The sequence below is a fragment of the Macadamia integrifolia genome, chromosome 3 (assembly GCF_013358625.1).
Source record: "Macadamia integrifolia cultivar HAES 741 chromosome 3, SCU_Mint_v3, whole genome shotgun sequence".
In the NCBI taxonomy this organism is placed as follows: domain Eukaryota; kingdom Viridiplantae; phylum Streptophyta; class Magnoliopsida; order Proteales; family Proteaceae; genus Macadamia; species Macadamia integrifolia.
In genome coordinates, this window is record NC_056559.1 from 7,382,825 (window position 1) to 7,397,743 (window position 14,919).

Genomic DNA, 14,919 nt, shown 5'->3' on the forward strand with positions numbered 1-14,919 from the left:
AAGAAGGAAAAAGAAATGGGAAAACTTATTATTCCCGACTTAAATTTCCCTCTTACAAAATAGGGAAGAACTGGCTAACTACAATTCTTGGACAACCAAACAATAATTTGTTATACACTTTCTCCTGTTTTTCTCGGTGTAACCAAACAAAAGATGTAGAAAAATTTTCCATTTCTCATCCATTTCATCCTAAAAAGAAAAATCAACCAGAGTGTCTCAAGTACTAAGAAAAGTAGAGAAGAACAATAGTGGAAAGGTGAAAACACATTTAAGAAGAATGAATCCAAATATAAGGTTTAGATCTTTACTGATCAGTGAACAGCACAGATATTCCTGGAAAAGTTCAAGTTCATAAAGACAATCCTGACCAAAACTAAAATAATAACAATAATTATAGGGATTTTCTTATTGACACCTCTTAAGGTGTCAAATAATTTGTAATCTTATTTTCTTGCCCTCTTAATACAACACTTTTTCTCTCGATTAGGGAAAGATCCATCACATACGCACTTGAAAATTGTGCGGGACTTGATGACAGTTGTTGAAAATGATATAACAGTACGTCACTTTCAAATAATTTGAAAATCCATTTTCACCCTATGATTTAAAGGACTTACGGATATAAGACAATGGCCATTAAAAGAGGGTTAACATTTCTAGATACACCTAAAGAGGTGTCATTCAGACAAATCCCATAATTATATCTCATCATACATAGAAAAACTAGTGAGACCCCATTATTGATCAGTGGTGGAACCCAATCTGATTTTGGATCAGGATGTAGAATTCAAACTAATTGGGTACGAGTCCTGCTGCTTTCTGCACTCTTCACTGGAAGAAAATAAGGATGAGCCTGCATAATATAAAAATTGAACCGAATAAGACTATAATTCATGAGTCATGGTAAAAAAATTTCTACACCAGACTGATTGGAGAGGCTATCCATGCAGGCCACCTATTTCTGCTCTATGGAGAGTTGATGCTGCAATTCCGACCATTCCCAAGGAATGGTCTGGATAGTCTACCCGTCAATACCCTGCATGTCCATGCATCTCTGTATTTGTCAGCTATCCATATATTAACATGCACAGCCTCGACAAGTGAATAGAGGATTTGGACGACAAGTGAACAGAGGATCTGGGGTCCAATGTATCCACAAAATTAGACTGACCTGCCACAAGGGAAAACCAAGACCCAGCAAGAAAACCTCTCCACAAAGAGCTGCCTAGAAATACCTCATGTAACTCAATGTAGGTTGAGACGATGAATGTAAGAGCTAATAAACAACCGGACGCATCCAGCTTTGCCTTATCTGTTAAGGGTCCTAATTTGTGGCAGGACAGCACGAAGGATCATACATATCTAATTTGGTAGAACTCAAGGAAATGGTTGCTTTTTATGTATAGGCGCACACACACAGATCTTTCTTTCCCCAACCCACCCTCTTCCCCCTGGTTTATTTTTTTCTGGGCCATGTTCCTTTATCATCAGCAAGGTGCACCTCGTACAAGCTATAAATAGATAAAAGCACTTCAACGAAAAATGACAAGGTTGGTACTTGGTACCATTGCTTCTTTTGCAGTTGGCCTTTCTTGGTGGTCGTACCGCAGCAACTTGTCAAGAAAATCAATTGCCTACACACATAAAAAATAAATAAAAATAAGGCACAAATTACAGACCACTCAACTATGATAAGAATCTCAAGTTTCAATTACACATGAGGATTCGATAGTACCTCTGGAACTGCTACATGTTGATTATCAGAGTTAACAAACTTCGTCCATGGTTTCCTGCTGTGCCTGAAGCAAGGGAAATTCTTTCATTTCAGAGGGGGAAAATAATTTTTATTTTAATTCCATAAAATGAAAGGGTATATATTAACAACCTCCCAACGAGGGCCTCAAGGTGTGGGTCCAACTCCAATCGGTATCTGTTCAGATATGCATTTAATTCATCGGTCCCAAGAACCTGTAGCAGCCAAAAATAATAATTACTACTATGAAGAACTTCCAGTTGCCCTTTGTACCCATGTAACTAAGTGGGCAAGGAGCGTTGAGGTGTACCTAGCATGGCCAGTGCAGGGTAAGGCACATAAGAACAATTATATACAAGGACTGGAATGAAAACTACACAGTTAAACTTGACAGCAACTAAAAAAAAATCCAATCTGTGTCTCTTTGTGAGTATGTGTAAACACTTCACTACAAAGTAGGTCAAGCATGCATCCAACTGCAAATTACCTATTTCATTACAAATAAGTATATCATGTTGGAGGGCAAATATTTCTCCACATTTGCTCCTGTGGCTTTTACCAGTTTAGGTGGTGGATCAAATAGACACTATGAGCTTCTAAAGTAAAAGCACATACCTTGGCTATTTTGACCAGTTGATCATAATTATCATGCCCATAGAAAAATGGCTCCTTACGGAATATCTGTCAAGCAAAAGTATTTATTGAGGCCCAAAGGACAAAACAGTATTATGTCAGCAAAGTAGGAAAATCTGGAATCTCCTCCCCCATTTCCTGTCATGGGCTATAACAAGCAAGCAGATCAAGAGCCACTAATATGTGGGGCCACCAGAGAGATCTTCCACCACATAAATTAAAGGCCAAGATCCTTACAATTGGATACATGAACTTCCGAGAAACCATTCGATAAGTGGTCCATAAGGTGTCAAGCAATTTTTGTAACCGTAGTTTTTAGCCTCTTAATATAACACACTTCTTTCAATAAGGGTAAAATTTTAGCATTTCACGTGTATTTGAAACACGTGCAAAACAACTCTTTAGAGAACCTTTTTTTTGAAAACCTTTTTTCTTACCCGACTTAATTTTTGGGAATAAAACAAGGGGCAAGCAACATAAGGTGACATGTTCTAAATATACAGAGGTGTCATTCTAAATACACCTATAGAGATGTGATTCAGACAGTCCCAAAGATAAAGAACATTTCTCATGCCAAATTTAGGGGTATTGGTGGCCTACAGATTGAGGGTCCAATCCAACTCGGGCATGTGACGAAGTTGGGAACAACATCTTGAAGCACAAGAAAAAGTTCTACTTCCACAATGTAACTCACCATTCCAGCAAACATACAACCAAGGCTCCACAGATCTAAAGAATAATCATAGTCTTGCAAATCAACTAGAAGTTCTGGGCCTTTAAAGTATCTGCAAGAAAAGATGAAAATGCATCTAGAAATTGAGCCAAACAAGGATAAAAATACGAATACCAACCATAACTCAACATGTAATTCAAGCAGGTCATCACGATTGACAAATCTATTCGATGAGATTATATCAACATCAAACTTACAATTAGAAACATCTTCTAAAGGTAAATAAAATATATAGTCCTCATATTTAGTGAAGCTTTTGCAATAAAATAAAGGCCACTTAACTAGGCACCTGAGGACTCCAAATAAAATCGGCAGGATAGGAAACTGTAAGCAACCAAACAAAAAGCCCGGAAGGAAGACTTCACAGATGAAGACTATTTCATATTTAACTTCCACCATACCAGACTACAAACTTTGTCAACCAGCAGTATAATGGTACCAGTTAATCTGGCTGGGAGATCATTGACGGTGTCCTGTAACATATGCTCCTACAGGATCAAAAACTCCAAATGATTCTACCAGAGATCTAATTAATGTATTCAGTTGCCCACACATCTACCAGCAATATTGATGTGATCCCGGGGTTCGGGAAGCCTGTCTGGGTTAACTTAGAATTAATATTGAAGGGGGGAGGAATCGTCTTCAATCTCCAGATGAACAGGGAGGCGAAAAACCAGTTGTCACTTCCAAGGAGAGAACAGCTTTGATTGCCCTCAATTAGCTCTGAGGTTTTGGGGTAAGGTTCTGCAATCGCAACTCGGGCTGTTGGTTTTGTTTTTGTAGCAAGGAAAGTGTTCAGGTCCAAGAGTCTAGGCCTTAAGTTGCCCGTGTATGGACTCAAACCCCCAACTATCAGGTCCAACCTTGGAGTCCCTGAGTTCCAACGCTTCATTCCTCACCCACAGTTCACCCCTCGACAGAAAAATGGGGAGTAACAGAATAGGGAAAAGGGAATGGGGCAGGACCAGAAGAGATTCAATGAGATAACAAGACTTGATCGGATTGAAAGAATGAGAGAAAAGAAGGGGAATTAGCAGCACACGAGAATAAGAGAGAGGGAAGGTTTCATACCTTAGGGAAGGAAAAAACAGAGAAAAGGAGAGTAGCGGGGCCGCAAACACCACACGCAAGTAACATTCCAACCAAACTCAATATTTCATTCCACTCAATTCTTCAACAGTATATATATATATATATATATATATATAACACCTACTCACTCGGAAATTCAAATAAGAAAACTACCCAATAACTCTTACACAATCTACCCACGACAGAAAATAAAATAAACCAAAAGATTTCTCCTATGTAATCCATCAATCCTTTGACCAAAAAACCAGGTTGAGCTGGTTGTGTCTTGGCTTGGGTCTCCGAAGTGGTAGAAGGAGGGAGCAAACCCTGATTCATGCACCACCTTAAAAGTCCGCTCACATTCCACTCCTGATCCAGCTAGAGGGCACTACTGAAGATAGGAGGAATTCTCTGCTGCTCTAACTCTCCCGCGGGAAAGAGATCAGATTCTCCTTCCAGAGCTATCAGATACCAATGACAAGAGCGATGAAGACCTACTAATCGGTGCTCGGATCAGAATCAGTTCAATCAAATTGCCTTGAATGACACCCATCAGATCTATTATCCCCCATCGAATCGAGAACAGGAGAAAGAGGAAAGGAAAGGCGCCAGTAAGGCGATCTTGAAGACTCAGACTGAAGTGACCGCCCACCCATCTGATGAAATCCAGGAAAAGCAGGCTTTGTTCGACCAATCAAAAGCTGCTCGGAAGTGGTCACTGAGTGCCCGGAGTGACGCAACTGTACCAAATATTGTGGCACGAGCGGGGTGAGAAACTCAAACCATGCCCTAACAGACAATGTATCATAAGATGAGTAACCGGTCTACCAATCCCTTCAGCATAACCACAGAACTGACCCATTATGAGATATTTTTCCCAGAGCTGCTGTAAAAAATAAAAATAAATAAATAAAGGCACTAGCCTAGGCACCTGAGGAGAAAAATAAAATCAGCAGGGAAGCTGTGAACACCCAATCAAAGTCTGGAAATTACAAAAAAGAACCTGTTTCATATTAAACTTTCACACTTGATTATTATCATTTAGCTGTATTATTTTTCTACTCTGGCTAAGAGAGAACGGTCTATGTTATCTAGACATGGCAAAGGGTACAATTTGGGTGTGGCATACATTTCATTTCTTCCCTTCTCATTGGCTTACAAAGAGTGTTGGGCATGCTATGGTTCATAATTTGAAGTGCCCAGATAACCTGGAGATCAATAACAGGGAGAACTGCCAAGACTAAATCCAGGTGTCCAATGATTCTACTAGATATTCCAAAGTTCCACCTGCATAATCAGCAACTCTTCACAAACCACATAAATGAACAACGGCACTCTAAAAGCTTCATCCCTACATTGCATGCATCTTTCTAAAACCTGATCAGCAACCACACACCCCCCCCCCACCAAAAAAAAAAAAAAGAAGTAGAAAATAAAACCACCTTAAATTAGTACAATAATCTTTACGTATACCCAAAATACCTTTACACCCAGTACTATGAAAACCCCTCTAATCTGCTCAAGCCAACCCAGTAATGCTCATTAACTTGGCAAGAATCACCCTTCTCAACATCCCATTGTTCTCACTCCTGAATCTCCAGATCCATTTCTGGGAAACAGCTTTATTAAGGAACTGTACGGGTCCAATCCCAAGGCCGCAAGTGTTCAAAAGGAAAAAATTCTCCCATGCCACAGAATGGAATCTTAAAGCATCCAGCACCCCTTTTCCCAAAATCTCACTTGAAGCTGTTCCATTGATTTAGAGATTTTCATCAAATAAAATCTCCAAGCTCCCAGAATAAATTTCTTGGACCCGTTCATTAGGCTTAACGAACTGAGTAGGTGACTAGTAAGCTTTGAACATTGTGATGGAGCATGCAGGAAGGAAGGAATAGGTAGACTTCCTCTTCAAAGCGGGTCTTATCAATTCAAGGCAAATTGCAAACTAGGCAGACGAGAAATGCGAATAATAAAGATGCAAGACGGGACAAAGAATAGGAGCATCCTATACCAAGGGAATGGAACGACTACCCGCATCACTTAAAGGAACTTCCCCCATAAGGTCCATTGATTGAATTGCTTGAATGCAATTTACTAAACTAGGAAAATTATTATTGTCATGCAGCAGAAGAAAACTCAACTGGTGCTGACTCTGCCACATGGAAGAATGATGAGGCAAATCTGTCCGTTGTATAACTAGGGAATGGACTGGTTTTGCCACGTGTCAAATTCCGGCCTCAAATTCAATCATTTACCCTTCCATGTAATCATAAACTCTCCCATGTATATCCATGCACCCCCCTTGATGGCCCATGCACCCCCTCTTGTCATTCTGAATTTGTTAATGGTCCGCTTTTGCCATGTGCATGGCATACTCTGGTTTGGATGAAATTTGACATGTGAACAGTGGACCTTAGGATCTATCTATCCACATATTTTCAACCGCATCTGATCCGCCACAAGGCAGAATCAATGTAAGGTTACATGTCCCAGAATTCACCGTAAGGATGAAAATTCGAAGCACCCTTACAAATATTACAGAAGAAAGGTTTAAGAAGTTTTCAGATCATATAATCATACAAATATCAGTAATGGCATTAGTCCAATAATTCCCATCACCAGATTAAAGAAAAGATGATAAAGGGCTAGGCATGCTTGGAAGATTCTCTCCCCCCCACCCAAAAAAAAAAAAAAGAGTACGCCAAGAAGGATGAACAAAAGGGATAGCCATTTGATCAGCTTGGTGGAGTATGGCTTGGTGAAACTGATGAGGCAGAGTAACCAGATTCAAGCAAAAAATATTGCCAAAGAGACACTGGGAGAGTTTGACAGATAATCTAGCAATAATACATAAAGGACAAAAGGTAGCAACTCAACTTTTGGCAAGGACACTCGAGCACTTTGTTTCATTTAATAAACCCACTCCACACCATAGTTTTTAAGGCGCTGGTAAGGCGACGCCTTAGCAGCGCCTAGGCGCTGATGCGGTCTAGAGATGGTAAGGCAATGCTCCGCCTTATGTGAAGTGGCGCCTTATATGTTTTTTTTTTTTTTAAACACATTTTAAAATTACTTGATGAAGATTTCAAATATAGATTTTTTATTGGTAGGTGTATGGTTTTGTTAACACTTGAGATGTATGGGATTAGCTTTACTTCACCAAAACAAACAAAACAAAAACCCGATTCACAAATAGGGTTTGGATTTTGTCAAGGGTTTTAAGAAAGGGCTTTGAGAAGGAATCAAGGAACAAGGAAAAACCACTGATCCAGGAAACCATTTTGCTCCGGTAGCAGTGAGTTTCATTCTTCTTTGACAGGATTAGAAATATAGTGGATGACCTTAGGGCTTAGGCACTCATTTTGGCATCATAGAGGTAAGCATAATAAATACTTGTATTTTTTATGTCTTCTTTTCTTTATATTTATAATTTTGTTTCATAGTTATGTATTTATATTATATGTTAATATGTTATGATGATTGACGATTGACGATTGACGATTGACGATTGACGATTGACGATTGACGATTGATGATTGATGATTGAATATTGATGATTGATGATTGATGAAGATGAACTTAGTTTATTCACTTTATTGATTTGTTTTCTTGATGAATATCTTAAATTGGCATGAATATGAACCTTTAATATTTTTTTAACATATGAGTAATAGGATTCAACTAGAATTTGAGCCAAATAGATTGGTTTTATAAAAAAATTACACAAGAACGCTTTAGTCTATAAGGCGACGCTTTATGTCCGCCTTATCGCTAAGGCGCTCCGAAAGACTCTCAAACGCCTCCGTCGCCTTACCGCCTTAAAAACTATGCTCCACACACATTTCAACTATGAAGTTTAAGCCACTTACGTAAACAATGACAAGCACCATGTACATATACCACTTAATTCAAGTTTATCTCCAACCTTGAAACTGCTCAAAACAATGTAGTCTAACCTATCACCTACAAAAATTCTTAGTTCAGCATAATCAATTATTTTCCACCCCTGAAGTGAATAATCCAACCCTCCACTCAAATAAAAATTTTGGTTCAATATGGTCAATTTGCTCAACCGCCTAAAGAGATAATGAGCTCAATATAATCATACCAAACACCTATATATGGCAAAGTTCCATTATCCATCGAAGGCAAGAAAAAAATTTATGACATAAATTAATTAAGAAAAAACTTGGAACTATAAAAGGAATCAAATACATTAGCTTTTGGGGGGAGGGAGGCAGGGGTCAACATGATAAAATTTAACCAAGAAAAATAGAAATTATGGAATACTTCCAAAACCATTAAATGCAAAGTCACAAACCAACCTTGAAGCGACCCGAACATTGTACTCTTTTCCTGGATGATAGAACTCTGCAAGCCCCCAATCTATAAGACGAAGCTTACGCTGCTCATGATCAATCATTACATTGTGGGGCTTCACATCTCGGTGCATAATACCTTGTGAGTGGCAATACTCCAGTGCCTACACATAAACACCCAGAAAATTTAAAGATGGAACCAACGACCTGAAATTCCGAAAGAAAAAAAATTCAGACAGAGAGCTGATGGGAAAAAGTGATACAACCAAAATTGTTAAGACAAGATAATAGTGAGACAAATGAAAAGGAACAAATCTGAAACATAAGTCAACCACAAGTAATAAATAACATCTCAAAGTGCGACGATTTTATTATGAAAAGATCACATGGTGATGAAAGAGAATATGAGAGGAAAGTACATAATTCTGATATTAAACATTCAAACATTTATGCTTCAGAACCGAAAATTCGCTTCAATTTATCAATATTTATCATTGGAGGTTTGTAAAAAATTCCAAAAATTTTGGGCCGAATTATTCAGCTCCCTAATTATTCATTAATTATTTGGAAGGGCTGGATTTTTCAAGACAAACTATTCATACATTATTCGCATACTAGGAAAAAATATATATATAAATTTTCTAATTTTCCAAACTGATTTAGATTCAGTCCAAATTTCTGCGAAATTATTAGCAAATTTGCTAGCAACAACTTAGCCTAATACCTTGTGTTTTCAAAGGTATCTATAGTATTTCTAATATATGCAAGCTATGTATTGTATTTGTCAATATCAAGGTATAATATTGTTCAACCCCATCAAATTTGGTTCTCAGACGTATGGGATTGATTACTAGGAGACCTTTGCTTCTTATGCTAAAATGAATACAGTAAGAGTGATTATCTTTTGTGTAGTAAACCACGGTTGGGAGCTACAGTAGTTGGATGTCAAGAATGTCTTCCTTCATGCTGAGCTGACTGAGGAGGTATATAAGTATGTCCCCCCAAGTTGTTCCAGCCCAGAAACTCAAGGGAAGGTGTGCAAGCTGAAAAGGGCATAATATGGTTTGAAGCAATCTCCAAGGGCTTGGTTTGTTCCACAAAGCTATGATAGCAGTTGGCTTTGCTCAGAGTAATGTGGATCACACACTATTTATTAAGAGGGTGGGTGATCTAGTTAACATTCTTATTGTCTATGTGGATGGCATTGTCCTTACTGGAGATGTTACTACTAGTACTAAGCATAGTTGTCACGGCGCCAAGGCAAACCAAGGCGGTGGAGGGTTGTCTAAGCGCTTAGGCGAGAAGGCGCCCGCCTTAAGGCGAACTAGGCGAACAAGTGTTATTTTTTATTTTTCCTATTTTTTAACATTATTTAGTAAGTTATATATACCTTGAATCATAAAAAATTAAGATTAAGCCACATCAAGTCATTAAAAATCAACATTTAGCCACATCAAATCATAAAAAATTAACATTAAGTCATATTAAGTTATAAAAAATCAACATTTGGAGAAATGCTCTTATTCTATAATAAGTTTGACTGGTCAAATGATTATATTTTTTACATGAGACTTTTTGTATTAGTTATAATATAAAACCAGCTTTCTAACAAGTCTAAGATTACTTAAATCTGAGTTGCAATGACAAAGTTATGCTTCAGTCAAACTTATTTTTAAGTGCATGAATACTGTTAAAATCGCCTGAATGAAAATAATTTTATGAATATCAAAACAAAATTTTTTTTTACCGGACTTTTGGTTTTTAGCAATGTTTTAACATGATAGAATTTATAAAATTTTCATAATTGAGAAAAACCCTAGTATTTAAAAGTTGAAAATCGTCCCTATAACCAAAATCCAGTTTTTGTTCTTGGACTGGGGGGTTGACTTTTTATCCTTTTGGAATTTGATTTTTAAACTATTTTTATTGGATTCAAATAGGGGGTATTTGCTTATTTATGAATAATATCTTAAGTAAATGAAATAACAAATATTAAAAACATTTACTTGAATGATATTTGGCATAAATAAGTGCCGAAACACAAGGTGACATGCAGTGCAACAAGGCGGCTGTCTCCTAGGCCCCAGGCAAACCGCCTGGACGCCTTGGCGACTCCTTGGCGACGCCTTGACAACTATGGTACTAAGATCTCTAAGCTTAAGAACAAGGAAGGTGAACCAATTGATAAGGGTCGATATCAGAGGTTAGGGAGGCTCATCTATTTGTCTCACACTTGGCCATACATAGCTCATGCAATTAGCCTTGTGAGTCAGTACATTCATGATCCTTATTCCTTCACGATGAGCTGACTAAGGAGATATATAAGTATGTTCCCCCAAGTTGTTCCCGCCCAGAAACTCAAGGGAAGGTGTGCAAGCTGAAAAGGGCATAATATGGTTTGAAGCAATCTCCAAGGGCTTGGTTTGTTCCACAAAGCTATTATAGCAGTTGGCTTTGCTCAGAGTAATGTTGATCACACTTTATTTATTAAGAGGGTGGGTGATCTAGTTAACATTTTTATTGTCTATGTAGACGACATTGTCCTTACTGGAGATGTTACTACTAAGATCTTTAAGCGCAAGAACAAGGAAGGTGAACCAATTGATAAGGGTCGACATCAGAGGTTAGTTGGGAGTCTCATCTATTTGTCTCACACTCGACCAAACATAGCTCATGCAGTTAGCCTTGTGAGTCAGTACATGCATGATCCCTATTCCTCTCATATGGAAGTTGTGTTTCATATTCGTCAATATTTGAAGACTACTCCAGGGAATGGTATCTTATTCTCCCCTTCATAGCACATGAGAGTTGATGCTTATACCGATGTCGATTGAGCAGCTTCTCCGGATGACTGTCGATCTACTTCAGGCTATTGTGCATTTGTTGGTGGCAATCTGGTTACATGGCATAGCAAAAAGCAAGCGGTAGTTATCTGGTCTAGTGCTAAAGCTGAGTTTTGTGCAATGTCACATTGGTTGTGAGTTGTTATGGCTCAGTGGTCTTCTCCAAGACTTGGGTAGCCTATGATGTTATATTGTGACAACAAGTCAACCATCGGTATTGCCCATAATCCAGTTCAACATGATTGTACTAATAATGTCGAGATTAATATGTGTTTCATCAAGGAGAAGCTAGAGCAAGGGCTTCTACGTCTCCCTTTCGTGAGGAGTGAAGATCAGTTAGCCAATATTATCACAAAGGGACTTAATAGCAAAGTTTTTTATTCTATTTTGTACAAGTTGGGCATGCGTGATATCCATGCACTAACTTGAGGGGAGTGTTATGATAATAGATTATTGTTTATTGGGCTTCAGGGGTGCTATCCAAACGTAGCCTTAAGGCCTTTAGGGTTTTTTATTTCATTATAAAAAGAGAGGTTTGTGTCAAGTTTAGCCACAAGTCATATTTTCCCAATTCAACACATACCAAAGAATACAAATGTAAGGTGCATGTTTCCATTCTCTTTTCCTCAAAAATAACTCAATAAGTAGAGAGAAGTATAAGCTTGCCTTCAAAAGTTCGTAGATGTAATATCGAGTATCGTAGTCTGTTAATGTTGGATAAAGCACTTTAAAATCCGTATTGTTCACATATTCAAATACGAAGCTAGGAGTTTTTGATTGCTGATCCCTGACAATATCCAGCAATTTCACAATATTAGGCCCTCCACAAAGGTTCTGCAGTATTTTAATCTCCCTTTTGATCTGCAATACCGAAGAGAGAAAGTAAGCTTGCATTCCCAAATATTTAAATAAAAAAAAAGGAAGAAGAGTCAAGGATACCATGCACCAATGAGATAAGCTGATGCATAAACATCGTAAGCATATATATGAATGAGTCGAAGTTAGTCATACAATACAAAAAGAACCACACATTTCAAAAGGCAGTATCAGACCGTCCAAATCACCTGATCTAGATAGTAATCGTTCCAAAATGATCTGATCTTGGATAGGGAGTGGATCGCCAATCTACTTAATTTCCTTGTTCAACTCTCCTACCAAGAGCACTGCTCAACAAAATTTTCCGCTTCAGAATTAAAACTGAAATGGAGAAATCTGATTTAGGCACCAGCACAAAAAAGAAGGTTTCAATATGAAAACCATCAAGGAGAGTACTGCCGTGTTTCAGAGCATAAACAAACTTTTGAATTCAATCTAAGCAACAAAAATTAGTCTTTTCATGTCGAGATTTGAAGAGGAGGCTTTACAGCTGATTTCCTATCAAAATTCTTTTGTCCAGATGGGGAGACACTGCTGCTGCTGCTGCTGCGGACAAGAAGAGGACATAGATAACAGGCCATATCTCTTGTAAAAGACTTCTTTGCACAAAAATTTGGACATTGATGCTCACCAATGCTTCAAGACATAATAAATGCAGGTATTCTTCTAAGGCCAGTCCCTTGGAAGAACCAAACTGGCAGTGACAAGACAAAGGAGTTCGAAATCTTTTCTCCAGATCCAAAAGCTAATCCAAAAAAGTGGTATTATGGCTCAAAGATTGATTTGGAAGAAAACAACTTGAAAAGAGATATAGACTTCCAGCAAAGTAGCTTCATTGAACTCCTTTTTTTTTCTTTTGGGTTCCTCTCTGACAGGTAAATGAAACATTTACTAGATGTCGACGGAGCATCAAGGGTAAATACTGCCACCAGTTAACATGGATAGAGGCAACGTCGAAGATAAAAACAAGAAGCAATTTTCCCTGATGCTCATTAAATTGCTATAAGTTGTGCATTTCAGACTGCCAAGGCCTAATAGAAAAGTATTGATGGCATGAAAGGAAATTATCATGAGAGAACATTACTCTGGACTATAAGAGAACAGCTGCTATAGAGGCCTTGGAACAGTAATTTCACTTCAAATGATCACTTGCTAGAGAAGCCTAGGAAAGCAACTTTGCTTAGTCGCAATCAAGCTCCATTATCCAGATTACCAATCCAAATTGGTGGGTAAGGATTTACCAATCCCCTTCTCCCTCCAATAGTTTGCCAAATTCTTGGGAGAGAGAATGGGTCTTCTTGCTTCTACCTAGTGTCTTGGGTAAGGGATCCACCATTCTCAAACAGTTCGTGGGCCATTACCTATCAATAAAGCTCTGGTGATACCATCTAACTTCACAGATCCAAAACACCCCCACAAGAGAGAGAGAGAGAGAGAGAGGAAAAGGAAGAAGAATATGGTTCTCCCATATCTAAGGTATGGAAACATTACATATATGATCCATTACAAGTAAGGGCAATGTCTAAGGGATGGAAACATTCACTGCAAGGAAAGGCATATTCAGGCAAGACGTAAACAAGCAATAGCACAGAGAGTGGCCTAGAAAGCACCAAACAAGAGTGATGGCGACATAATGTCACCAGTCATTAATTTCCAACAGCTAATTCTCCCTTCGGAAATGTATATTTGCATTGTGAAATATAGAAAAACAAAGAGAAAAGAATTTGAGCCCAACGTAACCTCTTGTGGTGAGTGAGTTCCATTCTTGGGTTGATTGAATCCCACTTTTGAGTTTAAGGGTCTCTTGTGGTTGAGTGAATCCCACATTTGGGTTAAGTGAGTCCCCAAGTGACCCAAAGTTAAGTGGTCCTCAATGACCCTTGTCATCTTGTACTTGGTTTATTGTTTTGGCAATAACACTTTTCTATACATTTTTGAGTTGCATCAAAGAGGTACCAAAGAACCAATGAAAAGGGGTAGGCAAGGATTAAAAACCTAGGAAAAAGAGCTGCTACATTGCAATTTCTATTAATTCCCAATCAGTCCACTTAAATAAATGTTGTGGGCCACTATATAATTTTGAGTTGCATCAAAGAGGTATCGACAAACATAGTAGTATTTACATGTACTCAGTGGGCTGGTGCAGCAGCTACATGGACCCCTTCCTGCAAAACTTTTAATGTATTTTTCTATGACAATACCAAGTTACAACACCATATGTGTCTCTGAGTTATCTCCTCTAGAATATGTGTTGGGAAAAGTCCTCTTGAGTGTGAGGCCTCTTCAAACTTTCCTCAACCTGATAGGCCACCTAAACTGCTTCCTCCATGGTAAAAAACCTACTAGCGGCCACTGTAGCACTAATCTGTGGACGCAAGCCGTTGTGGAACTGTGGCACCAAGACTTCCTTGTCCCACTCAAATTCAAATCGAATGGCTACATTGTAGAATCTAGCCAAGTACTCCTCAACTGCACAAATTTGAGGTGTACATGTTGCTTGTAATCGGACGGTTGGAATCTTTCTTCTTTTTTTTTTTCCTTTTTTGATAGGTAGGTGATGAGCACATTTATGTGTGAAATCTAGTGTAGTAAAACATGCATTTTACATATTTAAAATGGAGCTACCTTGGGTTTTACTTTCTTTTTGCAGGTTTTATAATTTCAAGGCCTTAAGGACTATCGGGCACTATA

At 38.3% G+C, this 14,919-nt stretch overlaps 1 protein-coding gene across 2 annotated transcripts in view; it reads right to left on the minus strand.

Annotated features, from left to right (window-relative positions):
• Positions 1–278: 278 nt before the first annotated feature.
• LOC122073951 (casein kinase II subunit alpha-2-like) overlaps positions 279–14,919 on the minus strand; it is a 36,570-nt gene continuing 21,929 nt past the window's right edge. Inside the window, exons 1-9 of one of the 2 annotated variants that reach the window (XM_042638686.1) lie at positions 12,417–12,482; positions 12,019–12,213; positions 8,516–8,673; positions 3,081–3,171; positions 2,369–2,434; positions 1,886–1,968; positions 1,736–1,799; positions 1,566–1,634; positions 279–853 (exon numbers count right to left, since the gene is read on the minus strand). In XM_042638686.1, coding sequence (XP_042494620.1) covers positions 788–853; positions 1,566–1,634; positions 1,736–1,799; positions 1,886–1,968; positions 2,369–2,434; positions 3,081–3,171; positions 8,516–8,643 — 567 coding nt within the window. In that variant the 5' untranslated portion in view covers positions 8,644–8,673; positions 12,019–12,213; positions 12,417–12,482 and the 3' untranslated portion in view covers positions 279–787. Of the gene's footprint in view, positions 854–1,565; positions 1,635–1,735; positions 1,800–1,885; positions 1,969–2,368; positions 2,435–3,080; positions 3,172–8,515; positions 8,674–12,018; positions 12,214–12,416; positions 12,483–14,919 lie in introns of those variants that run through there. The other variant, XM_042638685.1, reaches the window with a different exon arrangement.